General features: G+C 39.8%; 1 protein-coding gene across 3 annotated transcripts in view; it reads right to left on the reverse strand.

Annotated features, from left to right (window-relative positions):
- Positions 1-2163: 2163 nt before the first annotated feature.
- The window catches only part of Mdm4 (MDM4 regulator of p53), a 32373-nt gene continuing 19153 nt past the window's right edge, over positions 2164-15383 (reverse strand). For all 3 annotated transcript variants that reach the window (XM_028764760.1, XM_028764759.1, XM_028764761.1), the window contains 4 exons: positions 13492-13652; positions 8680-8826; positions 6217-6297; positions 2164-3186 (listed from right to left, as the gene is read on the reverse strand). In XM_028764760.1, coding sequence (XP_028620593.1) covers positions 2617-3186; positions 6217-6297; positions 8680-8826; positions 13492-13652 — 959 coding nt within the window. In that variant the 3' untranslated portion in view covers positions 2164-2616. The remainder of the gene's footprint in view (positions 3187-6216; positions 6298-8679; positions 8827-13491; positions 13653-15383) is intronic.

A 15383-nucleotide genomic window follows, 5' to 3' on the forward strand; every position in this document is an offset into this window, starting at 1 on the left:
AAGGGCTCAAGGCTGTAAGCAGAGCTTACTGGGCCCAGCAGAAGCCTAGAAGACAGGAGTGCTCAGAGTGCCATCTGTAGAAGCCTACATCAAGAGGCTGCAGGGCACAACAATTATTAGCAACTGGCTAAAAACTTCTTATGTTTCGGCAAAAAATGTGACTGTCTTCTACCCTTGTCCTAAGAATTTGCCTAAGCCTGAAGTGAAAAGTAACAGACTAATTTATTTGATAGAGGAGATTTCCAAAAAGCCTAATACTGGCTCTGCAGCACAGTAATTAGTAATTCTTTTCATGCAGAACTACAATAAAAAAGGAAAGAGCAGCGGGAAAGTTAATGCTGGAGCCAAGGCTCATACTCACAGAGATAGAGATTAAGGAGAAGCCAGATAAAGAGAGGGATGCCCAGGATAAAACCCTGCCCAGTTAAACTTCCAACTTATATAAGGAAAAGGCCTAAGGAATTCTCTGCCCCTAAAAGGCAACAGCACATGAACCCTGATGGGAGTGACTCAAGGTCAGGCTCCAGCCCACAGAAGCTGGCAATGCCGTCTGGCTTTAGATTCATGAAGGGTACATGAGTAAAGGGCTGTGAAACCTTCCACCACAGTTAAGGGATCACTAATGTCACACAGTGGGTTGCAGGGGAGTCTGTGCAAGAAGCTGTGAAAGTGAGGCCTGAGTGCACTGGAGCCTGTGAGTGTTAGAGGTGTCAGATCCACGTGTTATCTATCTGCCAGGGAGAGCTGCATACAAGAAATGGAATCACACAAAGTATGTTGCAGTCAACAAATCCAAAAAGGTAACTCTAAACTTTTTGACACCAGACATGGAGTTGTAATTTGCCATGCTGGGTTTCAGCCTAGCTTTAGTCCAGTATTTTCTCACTACTTCTGAAATATAACTTTTTGGAATAATAATGCATATTCTATGTCACTGTATGTTAAAAATGTACAATTGCTTTTTTGCTTTTTCAGGGGGTTACAGTCTTTGAGTTCAGACGGGACTCTCACTTGACTTTTAAATTATGTCAAGAGTAAAAAAAGACTGAGTAGTTTTGAGGTTAGGCATTTTGCATTGTAATATGGCCACGAGCCTATGGTAACTAGGAGTGGAATGTGGTGATTTACATGAGAATATAAACCATAGGCTCTTAAGTTTGAATACTTGGCCCCCAGTTGGTGGAAACGGTAGATCAAGTACAACACTGGGGGACAGGTCCTGGGGTTTCCCAGAGCTCTCTCTTTCTCTGCATTCTACTTGCAGATCAAGATGTAAGCTCTTGCTGTTCCTGCAACCATGAATTCTAACCTCTCAAAGGCAAACCCAGTTAAATACTTTCTTCTATATTTTGCATTGGTGCTTTGTCACAGCAATTAAAGAGTAAACTATAATAACTAATCCAGTGGGAATTTGGTAAAGTTGGGTCTACTGGTAAAGCATGGGACAGACAGGGACCATGGGGTCAATACAAGAACATAAGCTAACATAGCTCCACTTAGTAGTAATTACAGGAGCCCCAGTGGTCCCAGTCCAGCAGGGACATAATGACATAACGGGACTGAATACCATGCATCTCCTCCTTTCTAATAGCAGGAGCCATAGGAAAAGCCAAGACAGCTAGATTGCCCTCAAGTTCAATAGTTCTAGGGACTTGGTCTTTAAAATGATGTATTCATATCCCTGGAGAAACATCAAGATGGACCCCATGGGTTCAGTGGACACAGAACAGGTATAAGGGATTCAGTTTGAAGATCTTATACTAAATTGATGTGGTCTAAAATGACTAAGCAGAACCGATCAATTTGGTTCCCTCCCTTTCACAGCTAGCTACGACATCCCTTCTCTCCACTTGTTCAAGCCCTATCATAGGCCACGGCCTTAGAATGTGAACTCCAGAGCACAAAATACAAAACACCTAGCCAGCTCCTGAGAGACAATGCAAAGTGTTGGCTACAAAGTCTGTACCTTTTCTTTTTAGAACTGGTAACTAATAAGGCTGTGAAGAGATGTACACCTGCGTTATTTGATCTAAAGCTAAAAGATTTCAGATGGGCATGGTGGGGCAGCCTGTAAGTAGAGGTACAGAGGTGGTAGAAACAGGGGGATCAGGAGTTTAAGGTTATTGTTGGCTACACAATCAGCGACTGATCAGATTTGTTCTCTTCAGTATTAGCCCTAGTTAGTATTTTTTTTTTAATAACTGGTTTAGACTTTGATGCCTTAAGAACATTACATAACAGCAGGGTACAGAATAAATCAACTAATGTATTATTCTTGCAACAATTTTGAAGTGAATAAAAGAATGCATTGCTATGTCTGCATTGGCATTATTCCCTCTTGGGTTTACAATTTGGAAGGAGAACAAAGTGATAGAAGTATCTTCTCATTAATGAAACCCTCAAAACTAATCTAAAATTCCATAGATGCTTATATAAATAAACACATGCAATGGGTCACATTTATAAAAGATGCTCAATACTGATCCTTTTAAGACTAAGGTCTCATTATATGGCCCAGAGTGGCATCAAAATTGGTGATCTTCTGCCCCTGCCTCTAGGAATACTGATTTTTGATAAATGACCTGGTCCTCAATGTATTCTCTGCAACTGACTCAACTATGCTATAAAAACTTTAATAACCAACTGAATCTCTTTCTTACAAGCAGGACATGAAGCCCCAGACTTCTTCAGTCTCCTGGCACAGTGGAAACATGTTGTCAGATGGCTTGTCTTCCCATGAATAATGTTCCCGTCCCGAGGCCTTTTTTCACATAAGCTACACGGCTTCAAGACATTCTGGAAATCTTCCATACTTTCTGTTTCCGTTTTCTGCTCTGAAAAAATATCAGATTGTTCTCTCGTGCTTGAGATGATCTCTTGGCTTTCAGAACTATGAGCCAAATCCAAAAATTCCACTGAGTTGCAAGGGTCGAACCTGGGCTTTTCCTCCTTTAAATATCCATCTTTAGGCCTAACAACAGGAGCTGAAATGGTTCTCCTACAATCAGGGACATCGATTCCTTCATTGTCCTTCTTTTCAGGTATGGCAGTGATATTAGATGTAGAAAGAGAATGAGTTAATTTAGAACAATCCGAATACCAATCCTTCCTCAAGGCCCAGCAACGAAAACAGTACCTCTTGCTTGGAGAATTAAACTTCTTGCATTCCGTACACTGCCACTCATCCTATAAGAGGTTAAGCGAGGCCAATTACAACTATGGTATAGAAGATGCTGAGACAAATGTGTGTTCACCATCCCCACAATAACAACAACAAAATAAAAAATTTTAAAAAAAGATAGGCACATTTCATTAAGTGTCAAGACATCCCATACCAGTGGTCCAACCTGAGACCTGAACAAATTTCATAGTCACAAGGAAGAAAATCTTTGTAAGAACAGCCTATATGCTCTATAACAGCCTATAGCAGCTGAGAGCACTGACTGCTCTTCCAGAGGTCCTGAGTTCAATTCCCAGCAACCACATGGTGGCTCACAACCATCTGTAATGGAACCTGATGCCCTTTTCTGGCATGCAGGTGTACATGCAGATAGGACACACATATACAATCAATCAATAAACAGACAAAACAGGTTTAAAAAAAAAAGACACTGCTACAGCTTAATGAAATTTAAATGCCTTGCTTACTTACAAGGTAGTTATCTGGAATTGCCTACTTTTGACAGAATCAATGATTTGGTAACAGGCAGACTGCATTTCTTTCAGGATGTGGTAGTGATCCCCTACAAATCTCTAGCACTTGAATACTTGGTCCCCGGTTGGTGAACAATTAGGAGTTATGACCTGTGTTGGTTTGAGTTGAGTGAGAATGGCCCTCAAAGGTTCACAGATTTGAATGCTTGCTTACTAGGGAGTGGCACTATTTCAAAGAATTAGGAGGTGTAGCCTTGTTGGAGGAAGTAAGTGGGCTTTGAGGTTTTCAAAACCCCAAGCCAGGTCCAATGGCCCTCTCCTGTTGCCTGAGAATCCAGATCTAGAACTCTGAATTACTTCTCCAGCACCACATCTGCCTGCATGCCACCATGCTCCCTGCCATGTTGAGAATGGACTAAACCTCTGAAACTACAAGCAAGCTCCAATTAAATGTTTTCTTTGACAAGAGTTGTCTTGGTCATGGTGTCTCTTCAGAGCAATAGAACACTGACTAAGACATGGCCTTATTGGAAGAGGTATAACTGGGAGCCGGCCTGAGGTTCCAAAAGCCTCCCTGTCTCCCCAATGAGCTCTCTGCTTCTTGCTTGCAGTTTGTTATGTGAGAAAGCCAGTGTGCTTTCATTCTGCTATCATGGGCTCTAACCACCTAGAACTGTAGGTGTAATTAAATGCTCTCTTTGTAAGTTGCCTTTGTCATGGTTTTATCAGAACAATAGAAAAATAGCAGATGCACAGGACAAAGGCCAAGCACTGCAGGTGCAGAGGTCATGACTCAACTGTCTAGAGTTCGAGGCAAGAGACATACAGCATTTGTCAAACTACAACACTCACCAGTGTAGGCCCTTCAATCTTGTCTGAAATACTATATAAGTATTCAAAAGGACATTATAATAATTTGGAACTCATAACTGATAGTTTGCTAGTTTAATTGAATCACTTTTTAATAGTATATAACAGGGCTTATTAAATCTAATGGCTTTTTTTTATGACATACCATCTATTCGCTTAATAGCTTTTCTGTGCCCAAGTGCCAAAGAAGTCTAGTTAAGATGAGAACATTTACCTAGCTCTTTGTATCATGGTCAAGAACATTTATCAGACCAATTATGATCCACTTATCTTTGCAAAGAATTACCACAATAGTCTATACCAGTTGGGATGGACAGAGGGTGAGAATCAACACCAGGGACAACCTAGAGTTATATCCCAAGCAGGAAAATGTTAAATAACCTTTTTTTTTTTTAGGTTTTTCGAGACAGGGTTTCTCTGTGTAGCCCTGGCTGTCCTGGAACTCACTCTGTAGACCAGGCTGGCCTTGAACTCAGAAATCCTCCTGCCTCTGCCTCCCAAGTGCTGGGATTAAAGGCGTGCACCACCACCGCCTGGCGTAAAATAACCTTTTTATTGAATTCCTATCACCTGTTTCCATAGTGAGTAATCCACAGAGGAAACCTGAGTTAAAAAAAAGATGAAGAAAAAACTCAAAGTATACACTTTGGTTTAGATTTGTCACTTGGTAACAAACTTAAAAGCTGAATTACCAACTCTTCTTTAGTAACCCTCCATTTATATGAACTTTATGGAAACTAAGCTTGTTTCATTTGCAGTGGGTTTTTGTTGTTGTTGTTGTTTGGTATTTCTACATGGTCTCTCTGTGTAGCTCTGGCGATCATAGAACTTGCTCTATAGAACAGACTGACCTAGAACTCAAAGAGATCTACCTGCTTCTGCTTCTTGAGGGCACCACCACTGGCCAGCTCATTTGCATCTTTTTAACATATGCTGGTAAATTGTTTTTCTACATTAACTCATAGATCTGTCCTTAGATAAGAAAGTTGCTCAAGTAGGGAAAGTAATGGAAGACTACTCTGAACAACTCTGTATCAATCCTGCTGGATAACCAAAGAATTTGTGCTGTTACTACATTGTGGGTTTTTTGCATATGTGTATGTTTGTGTGTATATTGTGGGTCAAAGGATCAAACTCAAGGGGTTAGGTTAAGGTTTGGCAGCAAGCACCTTTGCCTACTGAGCCACAAGTGTACCACAGCATGCTGGTGGAGGTCAGAGGAGAACTTCAGGTATGGTTCTTCACCTGCACTGACTGAAACAAGGTCCCTGTCATTTGTTACTGCATATGCCAGGCTAAATGGCTTGGAAGCCTCCGGGAATTCTCCACCTTCTTTGTTGCCACAGGAGCACCAGGATTACAGCCATGTACTCCCAAGCCTGCTCTCCATGGGTTCTGGGGATTTAAAAGAAGTTCCTCATGCTTCACAGCAAGTGGTTCCTATCAAACCATCCTCCATGCCCTGTCCAGAGTTTTGTTAGCAGGAACAGAGATATTGATCATCTTTTTCCAAAGTAAAAAAAAAATATTAGATCAAATTATTCTTTATCTTCTCAAATTCCAATTAAAACTTCTGAAAATAAAATGTAAAGAACCTAACACATCTTAGTAACCAGGAAAAGCAGACAGAAACAGGAAAAAAATGACATTCTGCAATGCACAAAAAACTGGCCACGGCAAAACAGCTTTTACCTCAGAAGTAACTTCCACATCAGTATCATCACTTAAGGACTTGGACTCCTCAAGATCATCATCTTTCCCTACTTCAACCATCTGTGAAGGAAGAGAAACCTCATTAGAAATGCTAACCTGCTTTACTGGAGATTATCTGAAAGCAAAGTGATGAATCGCTTCAATATAAAACTTACTCCATCCCACATCACTACCACTTACAAAGGAGAGAATATAAATGTAAGACCTTGATCCTATAGACACATGGTTCACACTTTAGTAGCACAAATGACCAAAAGCAGCCACAGGGTTACCAAATACCTTCTATATTCAGAAAGTGGTGTCCAAATTCATAGTTTCAAAGAAAATAAATGTCAGAACTATAAAAGCAGCAATTCCTATGTAGGAAATTTTATCTTGTGATGGTGGCCACAGGGAATGAATGGAGCACTTTCAAGCTTTACTTTCCATTTTTAAGAAGAAAGCTACATGACAATCGGGCTGCCTTACAAAAGCCTCCCCACAGACCAGGAATCAGAGCTAAGTGTGCTAGTGCACACCTTTAATCCCGGCAGGCAGGAGGCACAAGCAGACAGATGTCTGTGAGTTCCAGACCAGTCTGGTCTAATAGTGGGATCCTGCCTCAAAAGAAGGAAAGAGAGAGTGGGGAGGGGAGAGGAAGGAAAGGGAGGGGAGGGAAGGAAGAAAGAAATGTAGATGGTCTAGAACACAGTCCCATATCTCAACATTTTGTAGGCAAAGCCAAGAAACTCCCAATAGTGCAGGGTCTATTTACTTAGGCTGCATATTGGGTTCCAGATCAAATAGATATACAGAACATTCCTGTTTTTCAAGAAATAATTAACTAGGCACGGTAGTGTAGGCCTGTAATTTGTGTATTTAAAAGGCAAAGGCAGGGCCGGATGGTGGTGGTGCACACCTTTAATCCCAGCACTTGGGAGGCAGAGGCAGGCGGATTTCTGAGTTCGAGGCCAGCCTGGTCTACAGAGTGAGTTCCAGGACAGCCAGGACTACTCGGAGAAACCCTGTCTCAAAAAAAAAACAAAAAAACCACACACACACACACACACACAAAAGAGGCAAAGGCAGGAGGATCTCTGTGAGTTCTGGGCTAGCCAGTAATACATGGAAAAACTCTGATTTTCCCTCAAAAATTCAAGTATTTTAAGGTCCATTCTTTTATATACAAATGTCCAAACTGTCATCTTCATTTTAGTCACTAACATTCCTGCCAATGTTGTTTATAATTAGTTTAGAGAGTCTAACACATATTTATAGCAAACAACCCAAATTCCTATGAAAACCTGTTACCTTTATCTTGTGCTATATTTATTCAATGGCTTTTTTTTTAATTTATTTTTATTCTGTGTGTATTAGTGTTTTGCCTATATGTATGACTGTGTGAGGTGTGTCAGATCCTAGCATTACTGACAGTTGTAAGCTGCCACATGGGTACTGGCATTCGAACCTGGGCCCTCTGAAAGAGCGACTAGTGTTCTTAACCACTGAGCCATCTTTCTAGCCCCTCAGTGTCTTTTTTTAAAGCTCGTTTTTCAGTTAGTGTACAAAAATAATAGGTCTTCTATGATATTTTCACACATAATCAATGGATATTACAGACCAGTCTGTCTATGTGCTAAGCACTAGCTCTGCTGCCCAATCCTTTTGACACCCAAGCTGCTACTTTAATTGTATGCTCATATCAGGATACCTTTTTAAGTTTTTTTCAAGACAAAGTCTCTCTGTATAGCCTTGGCTGTCCTGGAACTTGCTCTGTCAAACAGGCTGTCCGAAAACTCAGAGATCCACCCACCTGGCTCTAACTGCCCCCTACCCCCAACCCTCCAGTGCTGGGATTAACGATATGTACCACAACCAGCTCTAATTTCTTTTAAATTATGTATATGCATGTGGCTTTAAGCATGTGAACAGTGTCCAAGGAGACCAAAAGACAGCATTAGATCCCCCTGCATCTAGAGTCAGAAGCAGTGAGCCACCAGGCATGGGTACAAGAAACTGAACTCAAGCTCTTGCGGAGAGCAAGGAAGCTCCAGCTCCTATTTCCTATCCCCAATTCCCTTCTTAATATAGGAGAAAATCATACTAACTTTAAAATAGGTTTTAAAGATTAGCTTTTTCCAATTTTGTTATGAAGTGGTTACAAAGCTATCAAAGTTCTTTAAATACAAGGCTTCTCTTCTCCTGTAACAGAGACTATTAAGGCCATTTACAGTTTTGCCGAAATAAGCAAAAGTTTCTAAAAGAAACACTCCACCATTAGTCCACTGAATGGAGAGGTAGCATGTCCCTAAAATAGCAAGAACTTCTCCAAGAATCTTGGCTCATTTCTGAGGCAGCCTTGCCTAACAATTTAAATCTTAAAACTTAGTGTAGAGAAACACTCAACACCTGAAGATGATTCTAGAACACAGATACCTCCGGAGGGAGAATGCTGGAACGTACCTTCTTGTCACTTGTTTTCCCTACTTCACTTGCTTGCTCAGGATTAGCAGCTTCAACTTTTATTCCAACACCTAATTGCTCTGACACAGTCTCATTTAAAAACCACAAATCATCGGTAGTGTCTGAAACAATGGCAGTACCTATATCCTAACAGAGAAAAACAAACATGAGCTTTATAATTGGTGACTTATCAGAGATGCTGAGTCAACTTAATGCCATCCAGAGAACATCATGCCTCTCCTCAATAGACATGTCTTCATTCAGCAGGTCTCTACAAAATGGATAGATGTAAGGATATCAGACAAGAAATTTTTTAATAGTAAATGAGATACAAAATACAAGAAATGGTATAAAAAGAGCTTAAAAGAATTTAACAGTTCTTCTACTAAACAGAATGCATTCTACAGTCATCTCCATAAGTGAAAATCTAGAAAAGTTCTGTACTTTCTAACATATCCTCCCTATTTAACACTGATGGCAATCCCATTCTTTGAACATGACACTTTTGTGTTTCTTTTTGAAAAAGCATTTCATTATGCAATCCTAGTGAGCCTGGAATTCTCTATGTAGCCAAGACTGGATTCAAACTCAACATCCTCCTGCCCCGTCCTATAAGTGCAGAGTCTATACATATGAACAACCACATACAACTACTTTCTGAAGCTTCCAACAACATCCAACATATACAAACTTAACTTACTGCATTCATCTGTACACTTTTTTTAAAGATTTATTTTTATTCTATGTGTACAAGTGTTTTGTTGCATGCAGAGCCCACAGAGTCCAGAAAAGGGCATCCTCTGGAACTGAGCTATAGCCAGCTGTGAGCCACTAAGTGGATGCTGAGAAGTGAACATAGGTCCTCTGTAAGAACATTCTTAGCCTCTGAACCATCCCATTATCCATATGATATTTTACAGAACCTTGTACTCTGTTATTTTAAGATTTATTTATTGCATATGAGTATTCTACCTGCATGTACACCTACGTGTCAGAAGAAGACACCAGATCCCATTACAGATGGTTGTGAGCCACCAGGTGGTTGCTGGGAATTGAACTCAGGACCTCTGGAAGAGCAGCCTATATGGTCTTAACCACTGAGCCATCTCTCCAGCCCTGCTCTGCTACTGTTGTGTTATTACCAGATACTGCTAGTACCAGTTATTGTTCTGGGTACAGTAAGTAATCAATGAAAAAGCTCTGGTCTTATACTTCATTGAGAGTAAACAAACAATAAAAACAAATATAAAACCAAAGTGTCAAGTGCAGTTGGGAATATCGATTAAGATAAAGGCAAAAACAAACAACAAATAATAAAAGGAATGTTTATATACTGCTGGTGGGAAAATAAACTAAAATGTGTGTGTGCACACACACCACTAATGTAGTTACTACGGACATCAGTATGAAGGTTTTACATAAAACTTTTCCATTCCAGTACAGACTCAAAGGACTCTAAGTCCTACCACATACATACTTGCACATCTATGTTTACTGCTGTGCTTCTCCCAAGAGCTAAGAAATGGACCTATCCTAGATGTTCATCAACAAATGAATGGATAAAGAAAGTATGGTACAGACACAACAGAATCTTATTCAGCCATAAGAAACAAGTAACATCTTGAGGCGTTGTGTTAAGTGAAATAAGTCAGGCTCAGAAAGACACATACTGAATTGGGGGTGGGGGGCTGGGGGGTGATGGTGGTAGTTGGGAGGGCTCTCGTGAAACTACCAAGGAAAAACAGAGATAGTCATTGAATACATGTGACATAAAAGCAAATGGGGGACTACTGAGGAGGGGGGAGGAGACAACCAATAGAAGACATAGGAAGGGAGTAGAGATGAAGGACCACTAAGAATGATATATAGACCCTCCAAATCAACTGAGTAAAGTCCATATAACTCAGAGATAGGAGAAGCAAATAGAAACGCAGGGCTTGCACAAGTCTACATCAGGTCTTCCGTGAATATATTATAGTTTTCTAGTTTAGTATTTTAATGGGATTCTGGAATATGTGAACAAAAAGGCCTCTAATTCTCATGTTCTTGAGCTCTTTTCTTTCTGTTGGCTTGTCCTGCCTAACTTCAATGTGACGGTTTCTATTTTATTATATTTTATTTTACTAAAAAAATGTAAATAAGCCAGGTGGTGGCAGTGCGTGCCTTTGATCCTACCTAGCACTTGGGAAGCAGAAGCAAGTGTATCTCGTAACTTCCGAGGTCAGCCTGGTCTACAGGATAAGTTCCAAGGCTATACCATATATTGAAAAACAAAAACAAAACAAAGAAACAAACAAACAAATATATATAAATGAAATTACTAGTTACTTCTGATACCCTTACATTTACATGCAGGCAAAACACCAATAGACAAATAAATATAAATTTTAAAAAAGTTGATTCACATTCTGGGTGTCCAGCTTGTTTTTATTATTAAAAGCATTTTAGTTATTAATAAAAGCAATTTTTACGCAAAAGAAAATGAATGATATATGAAAATGATTGTTTTATATACTGTTTTTCTAATGCACATATTTTTTATTCACTTTATTTACATCCTCCACCCCCTCCTCTCTTCCCAGTCTCACCCTTACAGATCCTTCTCCCCACTGCCCCCTCCCCTTGGGTACCACCCGACCCTGGGACATCTAGGTTAGGAGGACTAGGCACATCCTCTCCCACTGAGGCCCAAGCAGGCCGTCCAGGTAGGGGAGATGTTCTAGTAGCGGGGAACAGAGACTGAGACAGCCCTCACTCCATTCCAATATTAGGGGGATTTTTTTTGTTTTTTAAATACACTGTCGCTGTCTCAGACACACCAGAAGAGGGCATCAGATCCCATCACGGGTGGCTGTAAGCCACCATATGGTTCCCAGGAATTGAACTCAGGACCTCTGGAAGAGCAGCCAGTGCTCTTTAACCAGTGAGCCATCTCACCAGCCTAGGAATTTATTTTTTTAATGGTTTGTTTTTATTTACATTGGTGTTCTGCCTGCATATACATCTGTGTGAAGGTGTCAGATCCCTGGGAACTGGAATTACAGAGAGTTGTGAGCTACCCTGTGGGTTCTGGGAAATGAACACATGTCCTTTGGATGAGCGGCCAGTGCTCTTAACCACTGAGCCATCTATATACTTATTAACTTTATATACTTTATATACTAACTTTTAAACATTTTTTAAAGACTTAAGGAAAAAAAGTCAAAGGAACAGGATAGCTGGAGAGGAGGAAATTTTGAGGTTGGTCTAATAGGGTTACTACTTAGGAGTGGATATCTAAAAGTAAGAAATGGATCCCTATGGAATCACGCAACATAGTAATCTTGGAACCAGTTATGATGACCTCTAAACAGAAGTTACATTCACATTCTAAATCACAAAAAAGGAAAGAAATAGATTTGAGGGGGATGTTTCACAAATCAGAAAACAAATTTAAGTTGCCTCAGAAGGAAGGAGCTGTGAACTACAGGATTAAAATCCTTATGTGTCTAGAATACAGGCAGTGAACAATGAAGACTGATAAAGTCAAGCTATAGACAAGCTACAGCTATGGTAAGGAGTCTAGATCTTATTCTACTTGTTTTTTGATCCCACTGAAGAATTATAAACATGGCAGTAATGCAAGTTAATCATTTAAAACATGTACTGTTGGGGGCTGGAGAGATGGCTCAGTGGTTAAGAGCACTGGCTGCTCTTTCAGAGATACTGAGCTCAATTCCCAGCAACCACGTGGTGGCTCACAACATCTGTAATGGGATCTGACGCCCTCTACATGCAGGTGTACATGGAAATAAAGCACTCATATACATAAAATTTTAAAAAAGAAAAAAAAAACCCACTCTTGCCCAGCACTCAGGATGCAAAGGCAGGCAGAGCTCCCTGAGTTTGAGGCCAGGCCTGGAACCTACATAGTAAGTTCCAGGACAGAAACAGACAGGCCTATGTAGAGACCAACAGACCAACAACAACAAAATGTATCTCTGGGGAGAAATAATACATCAGTGGTATTACCTAGAAGAGAAGAACGGTATAATGCCAACTTAGCAGGCAAGATGCCCACAGGTGCAATAATGGTCTGTTATGGGGGTAACCATTTCCTGATTAAATATGAGGACCGTTCCACAGGAAGGAATTCATGCCTGGTTCTGAAACCCAAGACTGGAGAAATGGTTCAGTGGTTAATAATACCAGGTTTCGTTCCCAGACGGCAGCTCACAACCATCTGTAACTCTACCTATAAGAGATCTTAGAACCCTCTTTCTGGCTTCTAAGGATACCTGCATAGGCAGTACACATACATATATTCAGATGCTCAGGTGCACACTCATGCACTAAAAATAATTTTTTAAAAAATCAAAAATATTAAAATCAAGAAATGTAGCTGTGGTGTGAAATTGCTCAACCACCTATATGAAAAATAGCAATGGTGCCAGGCAGTGGTGGTGCACACCTTTAATCCCAACACTGGGGAGGCAGAGACAAGTAGATCTCTGAGTTCCATGCCAACCTGGTTTGAGTGTATATGACAGAGAAGGAAGTCAGCATCTCCCGTAGTTTGGCTAGAATTGTTACATAGAAGGAAAAGATAGGGAAGGAGTGTTGGTTTAAAAAATCATCAATTTCATGTTCAAGGTCAGATTCTGTAACAGTGAACACAGCCTTTGCAGAGGCTTCAATGTGGAATTTAGAAAAAGTCAGGGCTACATCTGAGCATCACATACATATAGATGAAACAAGCCAGTAAGAATTCTTAACTACAGTCAGAGTAAAGAAAAACAAGCAAAACCAGCTCCCCTCAGATGTGACTTTTACCTGATTTGTCTGTAAATCAGTTGAGCCATTACTTCTAGGTATATAGTTGTTTCTCAGATTCCCTAGAAACCACCAAGGCAGGCCAGCAACATCCCACTCCTCAAAATCAAGGTCAAGCCTAGATGTCTCATCTTGAGATAAATGTTCTATCAAGTCTTCATCTACAGAAATCAAATGAAAGTAACTGTAGGTAATACAGAAGAACCAAGATTTTTCTCGGAATACTTAACAATCTTTGTAAAATAAGTAAAAACAAACTCCTATTCTCAGTAAGAAAGAAAGAGAAATCAAATACCTTAGTGGTATGGCTCAAACCTCCCATTTAGGTTTCATTAGCCATCAGGAACACTATCAACAGAAGATCACTTCAGGGCACAAAACTCTAAAAGCATCTCAATGTGCTGTGCTAAAAGGAGTTCAAAATGGCCATTTTCTGACATTTTAAACATTTACCAACCCTGTAATAAATAATGATAATGACTTAGAGCTAGGCAAAGAAGTATACATCTGCCTTTACTCCCAGCACATAGCATGTTCCAGGTTAGCCAGGGCTACACAGTTGAGACCCTCATCTCAAAGACAAACAAAAACAAATATCATTACAATGACTTGCTCTAATATATGTTTTGATAATGGCTCAGCTGCTGGACTGCAAATGGCAATAACATAATAGCCCAACCTGAGGTCAAAGCAGGGAGACACAGATCCTATTTTGGAGTCAAAGGTTGAAGGGGTCTTACTGGTGCCACGTATTTGGGATATGTTATCAACAATGCATGTTTTGCTAGGTAACAACCACTAACAACAGAGAACTGTCCAAATAAGCACATGTCTGTGTCTTTTCTGGATCGAGGGCTCTTTGAGAATCAGTATCTAAAAGTCCCACAGATAACAAGGACCTCTGTACTTTAAGTGAAAGACTCTCAGCCCCTCTTGCTGTCATATGGAGTCTTTTCCTTCACGTTTCCTGGTCTTTTTGTAGTACTTTACCATTTCTCTACTTTCTCCCTGTCTTCTACCTCTTCCCAATGCACTGGACCTAGTGACGCCAGTCACAGAAGCATAAATATGCCCAGGCATGCTTGATTCAAACATTTCTGAAACCAACTGGTCCCTGCCAGAGCACAGCTCAACTAATTACATCCTGCTATTATCATAGACATACTTGTGGCCAGAAAACCTCCAATTACATTTTTATCCATTCATTACTGTAATGATCAGAAACTAATTCCCAAGACAGAATCATTAAAGTTATCCTCATGTATTCAAGCTCTAAATTTATTATAAAAGGAAGGAACATGAATGATTAATTATTTCCACAGGTAAAATGTTGTCCTTTCTACCTACAGATCTTGCTGGAAAGTCTAGAACTATTCGTCCCTAAATTTCTATCATAAGTTGCATAGTGTCCAGCTTTTTGTGAGTAGAAAATAAGAATTTGCAGTTAAATGAAATCATACATTTAAAAGACTGAAATAACTTCAATGTCAACATAGATTTAAAAAAGTCAATTTATGTTCAAATACAGTGAGAAAACAAATCTAGCATGATAAACTAATTCAAATTTAATTTAAATATATAAAACAACTTGAGTAACATAACTTTATAAGATATAATCAAAAGTCTAACCTGCCTTTGACCCAATTATGAACCAAGAACAGGTTACTAGAAAACATTATACTATAAACTAAATGCCTTTGGGGAATTTATGGTTTTGAACATAAAACAAAAAAACAAAACAACAACAACAACAAAAAAAACAAACTCCATAACTTCCAAAGATTATGCTATAATATTTTAAGAGAAACTTCCGAAATATCAGTTAACTCATTCAGGGTGACCATGTGTCTAACAGGATAAAAGGCAACAGAACTTCTCAACTTGCTATCTAA

This window comes from Grammomys surdaster, unplaced genomic scaffold, assembly GCF_004785775.1.
Source record: "Grammomys surdaster isolate TR1022 unplaced genomic scaffold, NIH_TR_1.0 145, whole genome shotgun sequence".
Lineage (NCBI taxonomy): Eukaryota > Metazoa > Chordata > Mammalia > Rodentia > Muridae > Grammomys > Grammomys surdaster.